The 15518-nt window shown below is 39.5% G+C and overlaps 1 protein-coding gene across 3 annotated transcripts in view; it reads right to left on the bottom strand.

The window, feature by feature from the left end:
• Window positions 1-1213: 1213 nt before the first annotated feature.
• ZNF292 (zinc finger protein 292) overlaps window positions 1214-15518 on the bottom strand; it is a 65333-nt gene continuing 51028 nt past the window's right edge. The window contains exons 6-8 of one of the 3 annotated variants that reach the window (XM_075747630.1): window positions 14281-14417; window positions 12880-13021; window positions 1214-11149 (exon numbers count right to left, since the gene is read on the bottom strand). In XM_075747630.1, the coding sequence (XP_075603745.1) occupies window positions 3962-11149; window positions 12880-13021; window positions 14281-14417 (7467 nt within the window). In that variant the 3' untranslated portion in view covers window positions 1214-3961. Of the gene's footprint in view, window positions 11163-12879; window positions 13022-14280; window positions 14418-15518 lie in introns of all 3 variants that reach the window. The other 2 variants (XM_075747632.1, XM_075747631.1) reach the window with 2 other exon arrangements.

Here is a 15518-nt window from a genome sequence, read left to right as displayed (position 1 = left end):
AAAGTTTAAGGATTTTTTTTTTTTTTGTGTATTCAACTTCCAAGTCTCTCAGACAAAAAATTAAAAAGAATTCAAGTGCTATTATTTTTTTGCTTTTTAAAATGTAAAAGGACAGTCTCCTCAAACACACAGCAATTGGTAGGAAGCTGTTCTGAGCCCATTCTGTATGGAGAAATAACATGATCACTCCACGCACATTCATACAAAAATATTTGCCTCGTTCATATTTCAAAACCTCTCTGCGAACATTACAAGATCCAAGTCTTACACAGATCCTCATTTTCTTTAAAACCCAAGTAACCTCCTTGCCTTCTGACAGATGAGGTTTGAAAAAAAGTCAAGGAAAAAATATTTCCCTATTTGCTGATAGTTCCTTCCCTCTACTCCCACCTCCAGCCAGGGGGGAGCACCAGGACACGAGCAGGAGCTCCTCTAGCTAGGGGGGCCTAAACCTCAGGGCATTGTGTCCCTGCTTGTGCAGGTGGGAGCCCCAACCAACCAATTCTTTGGCACAGAAACTAATTGCAAGAATATAGCCAACTGCTTTCCCTCACCTCAACCAATGACTGTTGTTAGTGTTGCTTTTACGAGCATCCCTCCCTCGCTATCCAAGAGCTGTAGACAGGACAACCCAGCAGAATGCTCTGGGACCAACAGTCCCCCCATCCTGCCGAGAACCACCACACCAAAACATGCGAGGACAAATCCACTACTCATGTACGCTGAATCAGGGCTCAATGTCAGACTTCTTTACATAGCTAACCACAAGAGAGGCCGACTGCCCATCTAGAGATGTCTTTCAACCACACAACAGCCTGTACTCTGCATCCAGACTCCTCGATTTGGTTGCTTCCCCATCGGCAACAATTGCGTTAGTCGGCACATTCCTGGTGGTGGCGAGGGGTTTAAAAGCATCTTTGCTCAAATGCACCACAGTTCGTGGGTGACACGTCTGGAAGACAGAGATACAGAGGAGGAAGGAGGGGGGGGGGGAAGACAGAGAGGGACCGGGTGGCGGGGCAGGGGCCAACAGCACCAGTGGGTGTTGGGGCACCCTGCCAGCAGAGCCGGGCTCAGCCACCCTGGAGGCCCATCCTGCCCAGCAGCCCCCAGGACAGGGGAACGGCTCTGGGCTCCGGAGGAGCTGTCACAGTTCAGGCGTGCTGCCACAGCTGCAGCAGGAGGTTTTATACATCACTCAAGGTAAAATATCTAAATGCAAATACCAAATTTACTTCCTTGGGAACTTTTGCAGGTGGCTTTACCAAACCACAGTGCCCTCTGCAGTCCATGACATCTTAAATCAGATCCTGCCTTCGGTTTCCCACTTGAAGTTTAAAATACTTTTTTAAAAAAAAGGAAAAAAATACCAAAGTAGCTTACATGTTGGACAGCCTGTCCATATCCACCTGAAAGACAGTCTGCCATGTAGGGTACAGACTATATTGGTACAGCATCCACTTCAATTGGATTAATTGGGATAAGAATGAGACAGTATTAAAAATCTCATTCTCAGAAATTCAGACCCAAACCTGAAATTATTTCCTTGATATTTATGACATTGGAATTTTTGTCTTTTTTTTTTTTTTAACACAGCATTCTAGTATAGCACTGTGTAGCCAAATAGTTGTACGCTATTCTCAGTCTAAAAACTGCAAATGATGCGGTACCTATCACCAGAAATGTCAACATTGAAACTAAGTCACACAACGCAAAATTCTTCTAAAAATTAACAGTTGTGAGGTCTGTCAACAGCAACTGCAGTGGTTAGGTACATCTGAAAACAAGGTATTTCAGGCGAGCTTTGTGGATCCTCTCCAGAGGAGGTTCTCTGCCCTCTTCTCCCCTGCAGAAGATCCCTTCTACAATCACCGTGGCTGGCATCAAACAGCAACTCCATCCAGGGAGACTGCGCGGCCTCTGGTAGGTAGAACGTGGCATCATGCGCTTGTCACAATAATCATGATCTCTCCTAGAGTTCAAATGCAAGGATTTGTTTTGGTTTTATCATTCTCAGACCGCACCTTTGATTTACTAACTTATCAGTTTAGTCACTGATAGTGAGAGGACTGATCGGGCTCCGTTCAAATGGAAGCACAGGCTTTCTGAGAAGGTATGCAATTTAGCACCAGATAGCAAACCAAGGGCTATGCCCAAGTTGAAATGCTGTTGCCTTTCTGCTTTTTCACACATATTCCTCACTCTCACAACAAGTCACTTCATTTGGTTGTAGGAATGTGCCCTCTGCATTGATATTCAAGTAAACTGTCAAAGATTCCAGGTGAATAGCTTAAGAGCAATCAAGTGTAGCATTTAATGCAAAGCTTTACATGGCAAGACAAGTTTATAGAAAAAAAAAATCAAGCCAATCTCTCCCAAGACAAAGACTATTTTGTACTACTGAAGGTAGGTCACATCCAGTAATGAGAATAATCCAAGACAAATTTTTGGTACCACGCAATCCAGCTGGCTTGTCCCATCCGAGTTAAGCACAATCACGCATGAAAACCGACACTGAAGATTCCTGGGTACCGACAGCTCCCACCAACGCATTCACGCTTTTGGTTACTCAACAAACTGGATACCTGTCGTTTCGGTTAGCAGCATACAGAGAAATCGCTCCAATCCCGGGCACTACGAGCGGCACCACTTCCGAGGCTCATTCCGGTGTGGAAAAGAGAGAGGTGGCGAGAGTGCTGCCAGGTACAGTCAGCAAGAGGCAGAAGAGCACGGAGGGAGCCTATGCCATTGATAGAGCACAACCACCGAGTTTATCTGTAAGATCACAATCTCACTTCCCTTTCAGAAAGTGCCTTGTTTATTCAGTTTTTTAATGGTATGGCATAAGGACTCACGTATTTTATAGATAGATACCAAATTGGTATTATCAAAATAAACCATCTGTTTTATAAACCCACTATTTACAAAAATGGTTTCTGAAGGTTTTTTTTGTTTTTTTTAACAAAAATTAAACTATACACCAATCTAAGTTACAGAAACAAAAATAACCTTTATAAGATCACATGTATAAAACAAGAAATGAAATGTGATTTTATTTAAGGCAATACTGGGCTACTTCACAAATCACCACCTCAAATATATACACTGCTCCACACTACTAATTTTCTATCACATTCACAACGGATTCTTTAATACCAAATATTGTTTTAAATCTCCAATGTAGCAAACTATTTTTATTCACATTTCCATTTTTATTATGGAATCATAAATGCTTTGTATCCAATTAAAAGCAATGAAAAATGTAGCTATAAGAAAACTATTGTATTTATGAGTTAACTACATATGAATATCATCCATAGATACTGGATGTTAAAATTTACAAAAATGAGAGTGTGTCAGTACATTTAACCTATGAAATGTGATCTTATCCAGCTCCTCTCCTGTAAATAAATGCTTTATGCAAAATAAACTGGATATGGCAGACTTAGCTAGTTTTAGTTCAAAAGTTCTTAATTTAAAATGATTAAAGGACAGTTTTAAAAACTTGCTCACTTAGTTACAAATTAAAATTCCGAATATAAATGTGTCATTTAATAGTTTAGACTTACAGACTGCTGGTGGCAGCAAATGATTTACAATAATAAATATATACAAAAAAAAAAAAACCAAACGTATCTACAAATAAAGAGTACTGTTATACATGAGCAGTGACCTGGTGAAAGATACCAATCACAGACAACTCACAAAGATTTAGTTCATGGAAAGGACAATCTGATAGAAAGTTGAGGTTTTGATCAAGTATTTACAAAACTGAAGCAATTACTCTGTTCTTCAAGTCCCATAGGGATAAAAACAAATAAGAAATTTACATGACTCATGTCATGTTTTTTGCTAGATTAAATCACTTCAAAATAAAAGAGCTCCACAGTTACTAGCATGCTTGATGGCTTCCTATTCAAAGTAAATTTTATTACAGGTTATGGTTAAACACATTAGGTTTTCAGTATTTTGACTCCCTTTCCTCGGTACTCATAACAATTACTTTTGCAGCTGTAACCTCTGGATTATCCTCCCAGTGTCCTTCGAGCTTTCTCAAACTGACGATAGGTTTCATTTCCTGAAGTTGCTTCAACGCCCGTTCAGTGCAGTCTTTAAAAGTCTTGTCCAAAACTATCTTTACATTATCACCGCACGGAAGCTGTGATGGGTTGGCAAACGGTACAAGGGTTTCAGTTTCAGAACATGACCAAGTGACATTATTACTTGCTACAGAGGTCTTCTCGTTGGACTTTCGTGAGTTCGAATGGGATCCTTTTTTGGTTCCACTGCTATGGTAGTCTCTTTCGGTGTTTTTCTTTTGCTTCACAGCAGACTCTTCAAGGAACTTGAGGAATGACACTTCAAAACCCATCGGCTTAAACGAGCTCCAGTCAAAAGCTGCAGGTTGCTCTTCGGCCGTTTGAATGGCAACAGCCGTCTCTTCCTCCCTGTGCGTGCTACTCACGTCAACAGGCAGTACTTCCTCAGTTTTTTCTGCTCTCCTCCTCTTATTCTGAGATACATTTTTTTCTTTGTTTGCTCTTTTTAAGTTGTTTGATTTTTGCTTTTCTGAGGGGCAGGAGCTGGTCTCCTGCAAGTCGCTATTTACACTGGAAGAGATTTTTGCTTGATTTTCAGCACTTGAACAATCCTCGTTAATCAGTTTAGTAATGAATAGTTCTGTCAGTTCGTCCACTTCATCCTTCTCACCTTTTTCAGTTTCCTTTTGCGGTAACGGAGGTGTGCTTGAATCATTATTGCTCACTATCAAACTTGGTTCAGGCTCTTTCACATCACTTTTTTTATCAGTCTCCTCTTGCTCACAAGAGGCTTCCTTTACTTGTGAAACAGAGTGCTTTTTAGATACAATAAGAAGATTTCTGTGTTGGGAAGTAAATGCTTTGGACAGTTTGTGACATTTATAATGCCTTATTATGTTACTTTCGCTTGTAACTACGGATGAACATCCCTTTATCATACACGGATACTGAGTTATGAACCTGCTGGTACATTCCGATAAGGCATCGTTTCTAGCCTTTATTGAATACACGTGCTTGCCGCGTTTCAGTGAATAAGCCTTATTTTCTTGAACTTGCATTCCTTTTGAGTTTTTGTTTTCCAAGTTCACATTTTTCTTTCGTTTTGTTTTCACTGACAACCTGTTACCTTCTTTTCCCGATTTGTTTTTCAGTCCTCTCTGTTTGGACTTCAACGGTTTCTCCTGATTTGCTTTGCTTGAAATGTTTTCTTGACCTGGTGTCAGTCTCCTGGGTCTTATTAGATGATCTTTATGCTTGTCATTATGTTTGTTAAAAATATGCCTCAAGAGGTTAGACCTAGTAGCATAAATACGGTCACAGCCTTCGCAGTCACACTTGAATACGCCGTCATCTTCTACTTTGTTTGGCCTTATCTTAATACCGTGATCTGCCTCAAGATGCACAATGTAGTTAAGATACGCTGTAAATGAAGACTTACATTGAGACTGATCACAAGAAAACCTTCCCGCCTCAGGAGCCGATTTCATGTTTCCAATTTGCTCTGGGGTCATGTCATGAAGCTTCATATAATGTTGTATCAAGCTGGTAACTTCCTGGAAGATGCGAGAGCAGTCACTCACCTCACACCTGAACTCTCTGACGGCAGGTTTGGTTTCCACCTCATCACGTTCCTCTTTGCCTGGGTCATTCTCCTCCTCCACCTCAGCAATGAAGGCTGGGAGGTCTGTTTTGTGCACAGCTTGGTAGTGAAGGATTAGGTTTTGTTGTATCGTAAAAGCCGCGAAGCAGCCCTGATGGACGCACCGGTATGGCCTGTAAGGGCTGTATCTAGTGGGAAACTCCAGAGATTTTGTTACAGGCTTCCTACGTTTTCTCTCCTCTTTTTCCTTCCTGTACCTCCTAACCTTGCGTACTTTGGGTTGTGCCTGTGTATTACCAAAAGCAGCTGCATTGTGCTGCTCTGGTGGAACAGAAACCACTTGGGGAGGTTTTTCCAGTCTTTCAGGAATGTTATTTTCTGGTAGAAGTTTTTCCAACACTTTTACAGGCTCTACAATCTCCTTTATCTGAGGTTCTTTGACCAATTGAGCTGGAGTTTTGTTTTCTATTATTAGTGTCTGCAAAGTTTTTGTTTCAACAGGTCGCGGGGCTGTGTTTACAGTTTCATTTTGAGATCTTCTGCCATAAGGCCTTTTAATTTTTAATTTTACCATCTCCTCTGTCGTAAAATGATGTACAAGCTGACAGTGTGCTCGGAGATTCGAGTTTCTTGTGAATGTTTTTGGACAGGTAGCTACAACACATTTGAATGGGGCGTACTTGAGTTGATGCTTCTTAATTTCTAGTATCATTTCTGCAGTGTACTGATGAACCTTGCCATAGTGTTTAAATAACGCGTCTTTTGTCATAGCGCTGTAATTGCAGCCTGGATCCTGACATACAAAAGGTTTATTGACTTTATCACTAAACTGAATGTTACTTGCCTCTGAAGATATCTGGATGAGGGGTTTATTTTCAGTTGATACAACAGGAATTGCTGGTGCTAGCGTAACTGCTGGAGGACACTGGGAAACAGTCTCAGAGACCTGAATGGGTGAATCATTTTCTAGTTTCAGTTTTTGCAAGCCCTCCAAAATTTCCAATATTTGAGTATCATCCTTTTGAGATGTCTCAGACTGAGCAGAGCTACTCTTTGCAGCAGTGACATTCCCAACGTGCATGACAAACTGTGCGGGAGTAGGTAGTTTTACACTATGCGCAGAATCTCCCGAAGAAGCCTGTGCATTATTTACTTGCGAGTTTTGTCCTGAAGCAGTGACGGTATCCTGAATTTCAGTTTTCACCTCAAGTATCTGTGAATTCATAGCAGTTTTAATTATTTCCAGGGTTTTTTCAAAGTTCTGCATAACATTGTCTTCTGAAATCTGTTCCTCCGAATTTGCTTGCACACAAGAATTTACAGCCATCATTTGGGAATCCCCATTTTCAGTTTTTACTGTTAAAGGGGGTAACGTTGTGTGAACCTCGAGATTTGTTTTGAAGTTGTCTTTGATACTGGCCATGAATAACTGATTGTCAACATTATTGAGTTTCTGCGTGAGATTTTCCACCACTGCTTGAGAGCCACAATTTGCCAGCAAGTTGGACTGAAAGCTTTCTCCCTGTATTTGCACATTTCCTTCAGTGCTTTTGGTTAGAAGTTCCATTGTTGTTGTATTATTTACTGCTACTATCTGTGATGTATTGGATGCAAGCAAGGGTGTAGTTGCTTTTCTCTTCCTCTTTGAAGCACTGCTTCCCTTCTTATTCAAGTTGCTTGATCCTGAATTCTTGGGACTACTTATAACTGAAACTCGTGAACTGTTCCCTGCAAAGTTTTGCGCTGCTGCAACAGTATTAGAAAACGAGCTAGAACATAAGCCATTTTCAATAGTCTTTAGCATTAAGTCCTCTGTTGCAAAAACAGGCACACTCTTGCATTCGTTTATTGGAGGAATTTTGGCATTGAGGGTCCTGTTTTGGTCTGTTAGCAGGGTGCTGGGGTTACAGACTGTCTGCAGCAGAGGGGACGCGGTTGAGTTGGGGAGAACAGCTGTATTTATCTGAGTCGTACCAGTGACGCAACTCGTTGTAACTACGTGTGGAAGTACTTCTGTGTTATCAAAGGTACTCGGGATGCCTGCAGTTTCCAAGGCTTGTTTTATAATTTGACTTCCTTCCTCATTCCCACCAGTATTAAAGTTAGTCACATTGGCCCGTGGAAACATAGTCTGCAGTAAGGCTGTGGAACGATTTTCGGCTGCAAGTAACTGGAGGAATGATGGATCTTTAAAACATGTCTCTGGATTGAAGGTAGACTCCTGGGGTTGCTGCAAGTTTAATGAATTTGAGGAAAGAATCATACTGGCAAGCAAAGACTGTCCATTAGCCTGCAGAGCTTCTGGAGAAATTTCTGATCCTTCAAGAGGCTTACAGTAAGACCTCTTAGATAAGTGACCACCAAGTGATCTAGGATTAGTGAAAACTCTGAAACACCTGCTACAGATAAATTTGCCATCCCTAATTATTGCTGGCCACTTTGCCCGCTTGTTATGTTTTGGTTTCCTTTCTTTCCCATTTGGGCCCCGGCCACGATCTTTTTTCACCTTTTCTGAAGTTGGAAGTTGAGAACTAGTTTCATTGAAGTTGTTTTCATTACTCAATCGTGAGGGAAATATCTGATCAACAGTTTCCTCTTTTGGAAAAGCAGAACTAGTGTTTCCTTCTAGTTGTGATGAAAAGCTATTTCCATTATTTTCGAGTTGTGAGAAGACTGAATTTGGAGGATTCTCTGCTGACGAAGGAAAGAGAGACATCGGACCATTTTCTGCAGGCAAAGGAAGAAAAGGATCTGAACCGCCATCAATATTCAGAGGCATAACTGTTTTTGCCAGATCGTCCAACTGGGAAGGTAAGGTTGCACCAGACAGATTCTCCATTTGTGAACATAAAACACTCTCAGGCTCAGTTTTAATACGAGTAGACAAGCTTGGATTTATGACACTTTCTACTATAGGCAGCATAGGATTGGCCAAATTTTCTAGGTGGGTTGGGAAAAGCGTACTTGAGACATGTTGCACTTGACTGGAACAGGTGGGATTCAAATTAGGTTTGTTCTGTGCAGTAAAAGCAGCACCGCTGGGATTGCCCACTTGTGACGGCATAAGATATACAATCTTCCCATCGTTCGGCACGTTTTGCAGATTGCTGGATTTTCGTGGTTTCTTATTTTTACGCTGCATTTTAAAAGCAGCATATTGGTCAGGGTGTGCTGCCTTCATATGTTTGCCAATGCTCTGTGATGAGTTGTATGTTCGAGTACATCCCTCAACCTGACAATTAAATTTCTGAACAGGGGCTGCTGGTGACGCAGCTGGAACTAAAGAGCTATTTATGTTAGGCTGTGAAGGAATAAACGTAATACTTTCTAAAGTTTTTAAAGGCAGGTTATATAGATTAGCTGCAGCCTTAATACTGTCTTCAATTTCAAGTTTGGAAATGGGTACACTGTTTCGATATCCTGCCTGATTCTGCATGCTGAATGGATTTACAATGCTCACTTGTCTTTCTAAGCTTTTTGATTCACGGGCTTCTGGTTTTAGTGCGTCTGAGGTCACAGAAATATTTTGAATATTCTGAGTCTGACTGAGACAGTCTTCTTCCTTTCTTTCTTGGAAAACTGGAAGACAAGAGTCAACCGATGAGCATAACTGCTGGGCTCCAGGTTTAGTGGTATCTACTTTACTGGCAGCAGCAGCCAATTTACCTCTTTTTAGAAAGTTCTCTCGGATCTTCTGGTTAACAGCAGGCACCTTAATGCTGCCTGTTGGAATTGCCAATTCTGTCTTCACTGAACCTGCAGGAGACTGCTCCGAACCAGCATTCGGCAAGGAATCGTTTTGCTGCGGTACACTCGCTGATGCGCTTACACTTTCATTCCCTACTGGTTCTGCTTTGATTTGATTCCAGACAACGTTTTCTCCTTCCGTAAAACTACTTTGGTTGTCAGCCAGAGGAGATGTCAATTCCTCTTTAACAGCAACTCCATCGGTATTTTCACTAGCTTTAGAAGGCTGACTAAGATCAGGTTGATTAGTTTGGCTTTCAGGCTGTTGCACTTTTTCAGGCTGCTGGTTGTGATCCTCAACGTGCTTTTCCAGTTCGTTCTGAGAACGGTATACCTTTCCGCAGCCTGTGACTTTGCAGGTATAGGTATTATAGTGTTGTGCTTCATGATCGTACAGTAAATAGGCTTCAGAAAACACTCTGCCACATTTAGGGAACATACACTTTGCTCTGAAGACTTGATGCTCTTTCCTATGCGTCAGCAACTCAGCGTAACTGTTAAAACCAGCCTTACATTTCATCTGTATGCAGATATAAGGCTTGCTGCCACAGTGCATTTGTAAATGATCATTCAGGTGAGTAACACTTACGAAATGTCGTCTACAGTACTGGCAAATCACTTTTTTGCTTTGCATTTCAAGAAAACGTTTAGCTTCTTCATTATCTTTATGCCCCTTTGCGTGTGCTATTAGATTTTTAAAATATTTAAAGCCTTTTTTACAAAATGTTACAGGGCAGGTGAATTCATTAACAGGGAGTGGCTTTTGAACTGGCACTATCTCTGGTATGTAAGGTTTATCTTTGTCATCATTTTCATCATCTGAGCCATCGTTATCATTAAACACAATGAAGTCTGTTGAATAGAGACTGTTCTTCTTAATGGGTCGCTGCTCCTGTTTGGATATGGAGTCAGTTTTCTGATTCTCGTTGGCAGTTGCTATTTTAGGAGGTCTTCCCAGTCTTCTCAGTGGTTTCATAGCAGCCAATCTCTCCTTGCTGGATTTTTTAACATGCAAAGTTACATGGGGAACAAAATTTTCTTTAGAATTAAAATTTTGGGCACAGATAGGACAACTGTAAATTCCGTCTTTATAATGTTTTTGTGCATGCCTAACTATTCTATGACCTAGGAATTCTTTGTCGCATAACACGCAATACTGCATATAAGCTTGCCAGTTCCTAAATCTAGCTGATATGAACCCCCTCTCTCTGAGTTTTTTAATTTCTCGTTTTTTCTGCTTTTCATCTCTGATACCCTTAAGAAGGCTTGTAGCTTCATCAAAAGTGCCAGCAAGCCCATTCACAGAAGTTTCTTTAGTCTCTTCTTGGCAATCCTCAACCTTCTCATAAACTTCACTATCGTTCAGTTCGTCTATTGATGATACGATGGATGCCTCCTCTCCCATAAGCGCCAGACACTGACGCTTCAGAGTTTTCCAGTCCCAGAATTCTGGATCAAAAGGCCACTGAGTTTTCAGTACAAGTAAGAGCTCACAGCGCAAAGAATTTGGTATTGGAAGATTCTCTTCATCATACTTCTGGTCAGGCTGATTATATAGCATTTCAACAGCATAATATGCATCCACAGTGGGTTCGAGAAGAAATTCACTCAGCTGACAAGCACGTTTAACCTCCAAATCATCTGGAAGCAAGCAGGAGATAGTCTTGCAAATAGATATCTTGACATCTGTATTTTCACTGGATTCCAAGCGCAATGCTTTCACACACAGTTCAATGCAGGTTGCAAGTCCAGCACCATCAATCTGTAAAGCAAGACTAATTTTAGTAAGTCAGCTACCATAACACCTTCTATAGTTGTAAATAAAAGATATCATTACTCAACCCTAAGTATCAGAAAAAATGCACCTGGAATTTATGATTATAATTTTTACTTTAAAAAACATAGTGGTTTGTCTTTAGATGCTATTCCTTAAGTTGCATAAATTTGTCTTCATGCTACTAAAAAAAATGTGAAAGTTTACATAAACTATACCACAAAGTAATTGTATGTTCTGTCTAGTTTGAGGACTTTAGGACTACACGTTAGAGGTGTTCAGTTTATATTAGAGCAATATTGAGCTTTTTCCATGAAATAAAGCCTGCCAGTTGTGTCACAGTTATTCGAGATGAGCTTCTATGGAACATTAAATTAACACTGGGTAGAATTCAAATGGTAAAAAGTGCTACAGCTTTAGAAAGAGAAGCACATGATCTTCAAAAAGTCTATAATTTGTAAATCACTTAAGGTAGAAAGGTTTATTTTTATTTTTAAAGATTATGCCACTTCAAAGCCAACTGACCTCAACTGAACATATGGCTTCATTCCAACTGAAAGTAATAAGTGTAGTTAAATGTTCCATCATTTAAGTGTTCCAAAGGTCATGTGGTCTTTTCTCATTCATACCCTTAGGCAACATAAATTACATTTATGTCCACTTTACGGTCCCTTTATGCTGCCAAGGATGCACAGAGGCGCTGTGGTACACATGAGAATAAAGTACAGCGAATTTATGAATGCACAAGCCTACTACCCACGTGATCTCCAATTTCTGCCCTGAACAAAATTATCCACAGCTCACTAGAGAAAAATCAGTATGTCTTGGAGCAGACAGAGCTCTTAATATTGCAAGACTCTGCGGAAGTTATTTTTCCCCCCTCTCCCACCCTACTCCAATTTCATTCAGATCTTTGGAAAAAAAAAATCTTTAAGATTAGAAGCCCATGATTAGCCATACTAGAACACTGCAAAAGGAAAAAAAAAAAATTATTCTTAGAATTAATGTACCGAAGTACCGAAAACTCCCAACTAAAAGCTTTCGGAAGAGCTCAATTTAGCTATAAACATTAAATAGTGCAACTACTAATGAGAGGAAACTAGGAAAATTACAAGGTTAGCTGAGATAGATGAACAGAGTTTTTAATATGACATTGGATCTAAGTCCACATAAGGCAAGTATTTAATTTATCAAAACAAACTGCATTTTTAAGTGGCAATTCAAAAGGTTTCTTTTTCCTTTTCTTTTTCTTTTGTAAACTTTCTGTAATTTTCTTATATATTAATATACAGCCTTCATTTTCTCTTCTCATAAGCTTTTCCTCTCCATTTTCTGTAATATTTGAAATATGGAAAGTAATGAAGAGGGATGTTAGGACCTGACAACAGAAAATACCTCTTTTAGAGGACATGGACAATAACAGAGGCTATAGTCTCATCTTTAGATTTTCCGTCATCTCAGTTGTGGCATCCAGCTCTTCTATTTATCCCCCAATTTTTTTTTCCCCCAAAGGAAAAAAGAAGTTTTAATGATTCAAAATGAATCAACTTACAGTTTACCTGCAGAAGGAAGTTGCTACAGCCTTTCCTAAAACCAATAAGGATTGCCCCAAAGCTGATGCTACACAAAGAGATGGGAAGTCTAAGCAGCTTTCATAAATTTTCCTGATTACAGTTCCATTAAAAGTGCCAAAAATATTCTTTCAGGAGTATCCTTACCTCTGAATTAATTACTTTAATCAGGAAGAAAATGTGATAAACAGTCTTAGTTAACACAGAAAGTTGACGACATCTCTCTAGATACACTTGAATAGAAGGCTCTACCCTTTGCTGCAGTTTACTCCAAAAAAGAGTCAGTTCCCTAGAACAAGAGAACAATATTTCAGGGCCAGCAACGAAACCACTAATCTGATCACAAGAAATGCAAGGTTGAGAACAGTTTCTGTTTTGTCTTTGGGAAAGGAAAAAAAAGTATCTTAATTTATTCACACCTTATCTTACAGAGAAAAGCTTTTATTAATATACCCACACTATTAGTATCTAATTTTCAAAATTATTACAATGACTCAATTCCAGAAGGACAGACCAGAATAAAACCAGTATTACCACAATTTCTGCTACATAACTTACAGACTCATGATGTGGTCTTCAAAAAAGTCTTGCAAAGTAGTTTACTCTTCACTCCACAGACTGGAATTTTACACTTCTGAATTCTTAGTAATTACTAACAGCTATAGGAGGATGGCTTTTCTCAGTGGTAGGTACATTTTTATTGAGCTGCTCCGCTTTAAGAGCTGAATCTAACTGTGATTTAGTGAGAAATAAACCCCCAAAGCCAAACAGTATTACTGTATCTACATTAACTCACTAGTTCATTCCTCCTTAGGTGCAAATAGCCAAGGGTGTTTAGTACCTTGGGGAACGGTGCAAACCCCCAAAACTTTAGCAGAATCTGTTAAAGCAAAATCCTGCATTAGCAGATGTTCTCCTGCTGCTGCACAAACAAAGGAGGTGTACGAAAAAAGCAAATTCTTCAGTAATTGTACAGGTTTGGAAGTACAACCAAACCGTTAGCAGTTGCAAATTCAGACCCTAACAGCTCAAATATCTGCCAACAAAGACCAGTTATTTGTTCCCACATTAAAGAAAGCAAGCCCTAAACAATAGGTTTCTTCACCTAGCTTATCATTTTGGTTATAATAGTAAAGAGCTCCTTCTTTTCTAAAAGTTTGTTAGAGAAAGAAATACTGTGTTATGAAATAAGGACAGATGGGAACAGTATTTATGCATTAAATGTTGACATAATGCTGACTAGCTGCCTGCAGATATTAAATTCCTTATTTCTACAGTGTGAGATTATTGTCAAGAAAATTTATTAACTAGCTCCTGGCATTTGTAAATGCCTCATCATATATGCAGCCTTCAAATTCCCATAATGGAAGCTAATCTTGTCAAATACTTTTTTCTTTTCTTTTTTAGCTTTCCAAGAGCCTTATCTCCTTCCTGTTTAGCTCACAGATTTTATCAGCTAAAGAAAGTTAACTTATGGCTTATGTATCAGCTCTATCTTCCCAAAACTAATTTTTGTTCCACTAGACAGAAAACAATATTCAAACTCACCAGGCACAGTACATCTCTCCTTGCTGCAGCTGGCGAGATAAAAACGCTGCACACAAAATTAGAGCACTTTTTTCATCTCCATCAGATTCTAGGTTACAGATCATTTCTAGAGCATCTTTGCAATCTACTTCTGCAATCTAGAAGGGAGGAAAGAAAACAAGACGAAGACTAAGAAAGTGGTTTCATTTTCAGACATACAGTCATCTGATCCTTTGCAAAAAGATGGTAATTTAGAACTTCGTGAATATTTAACTCTATCAGATAGAGATAAGCTTGAAAGCAAATCAGTGTTTCTAGACAGAGTGTCAAAACTGATTATGCCACCAGAAAAACTGTTTTATTAAAGTGAATATAAACTTGTTTCTCAGACATAAGGCTTATTTGTATCTACTGTCCCAGTCACCTAAAAATTTTAAAGTATAACATTATTTGTATATATTATATACATATGATAATTGTAATAAGCAGATTTGTAACTTTAAATTGCAGCCTAACACAAAAAGATTATTACCTGAATTTCTAACTCAGTTTACTAGTTACTGATGTTACTACCGCTTTAATACAATAGCTGGGCAATTAATGATTCTGAAGTTTAACCTGAAAGTTCCAGTATTTTTAAAAAAAATCAAAGACAAAAAGAAAAGGGAAGCTGTACAGTAAGAAGCAGGTCAACTGAATGCTTTTCTAGAACATTAGTCTCTGCAACATAACTTATTTGTTCAAGCAACGATGGAAGCAGTTTTGTAGCAAAACAAAGGAAAAACCACAGTCACCTGGTAGTACTAGACAGTAGCATCAGTACTGAATCAGTGCACTTGTTGTAACAATTGCTGTCTAATTTGAGTCTCAGCAGACTGGTTTGATTACATCAATTAGCGCATCTGGTGGGACACGCTGGTATTTATTATTTGACACTGGCAGTTGAAGAATAACTTGACAGTTGCAACAGCACTGTTGGAAGTCTGTCTTGAGAAATCACAAGACCACCCAAAGCAAGAAACAGAAGTGCCCACCCAAACACCCAGCTAGTCTGGTAAGGTGGGTGTCTTTGGCTAAGGTGGCAGCACAGCTTGGTTGGGCACGATGGTAACCAGCTATTGGTCCAGCAATCAAACTACAATTTTGAAGAGTACAGCAACTCATTTTTTCCTCTAAATTGACACTTTGTAAATATACTAATAACCCTTCATTCAACATCATTTGAGGTTTAATAACCTCAAAGTCATCTTCTAAAGAAA

This window comes from Balearica regulorum, chromosome 3 (assembly GCF_011004875.1).
Source record: "Balearica regulorum gibbericeps isolate bBalReg1 chromosome 3, bBalReg1.pri, whole genome shotgun sequence".
Taxonomy (NCBI): Eukaryota; Metazoa; Chordata; class Aves; order Gruiformes; family Gruidae; genus Balearica; species Balearica regulorum.
The sequence above is the reverse complement of the archived record's forward strand: the minus strand, read 5'-3'. Positions and strand labels throughout refer to the sequence as shown.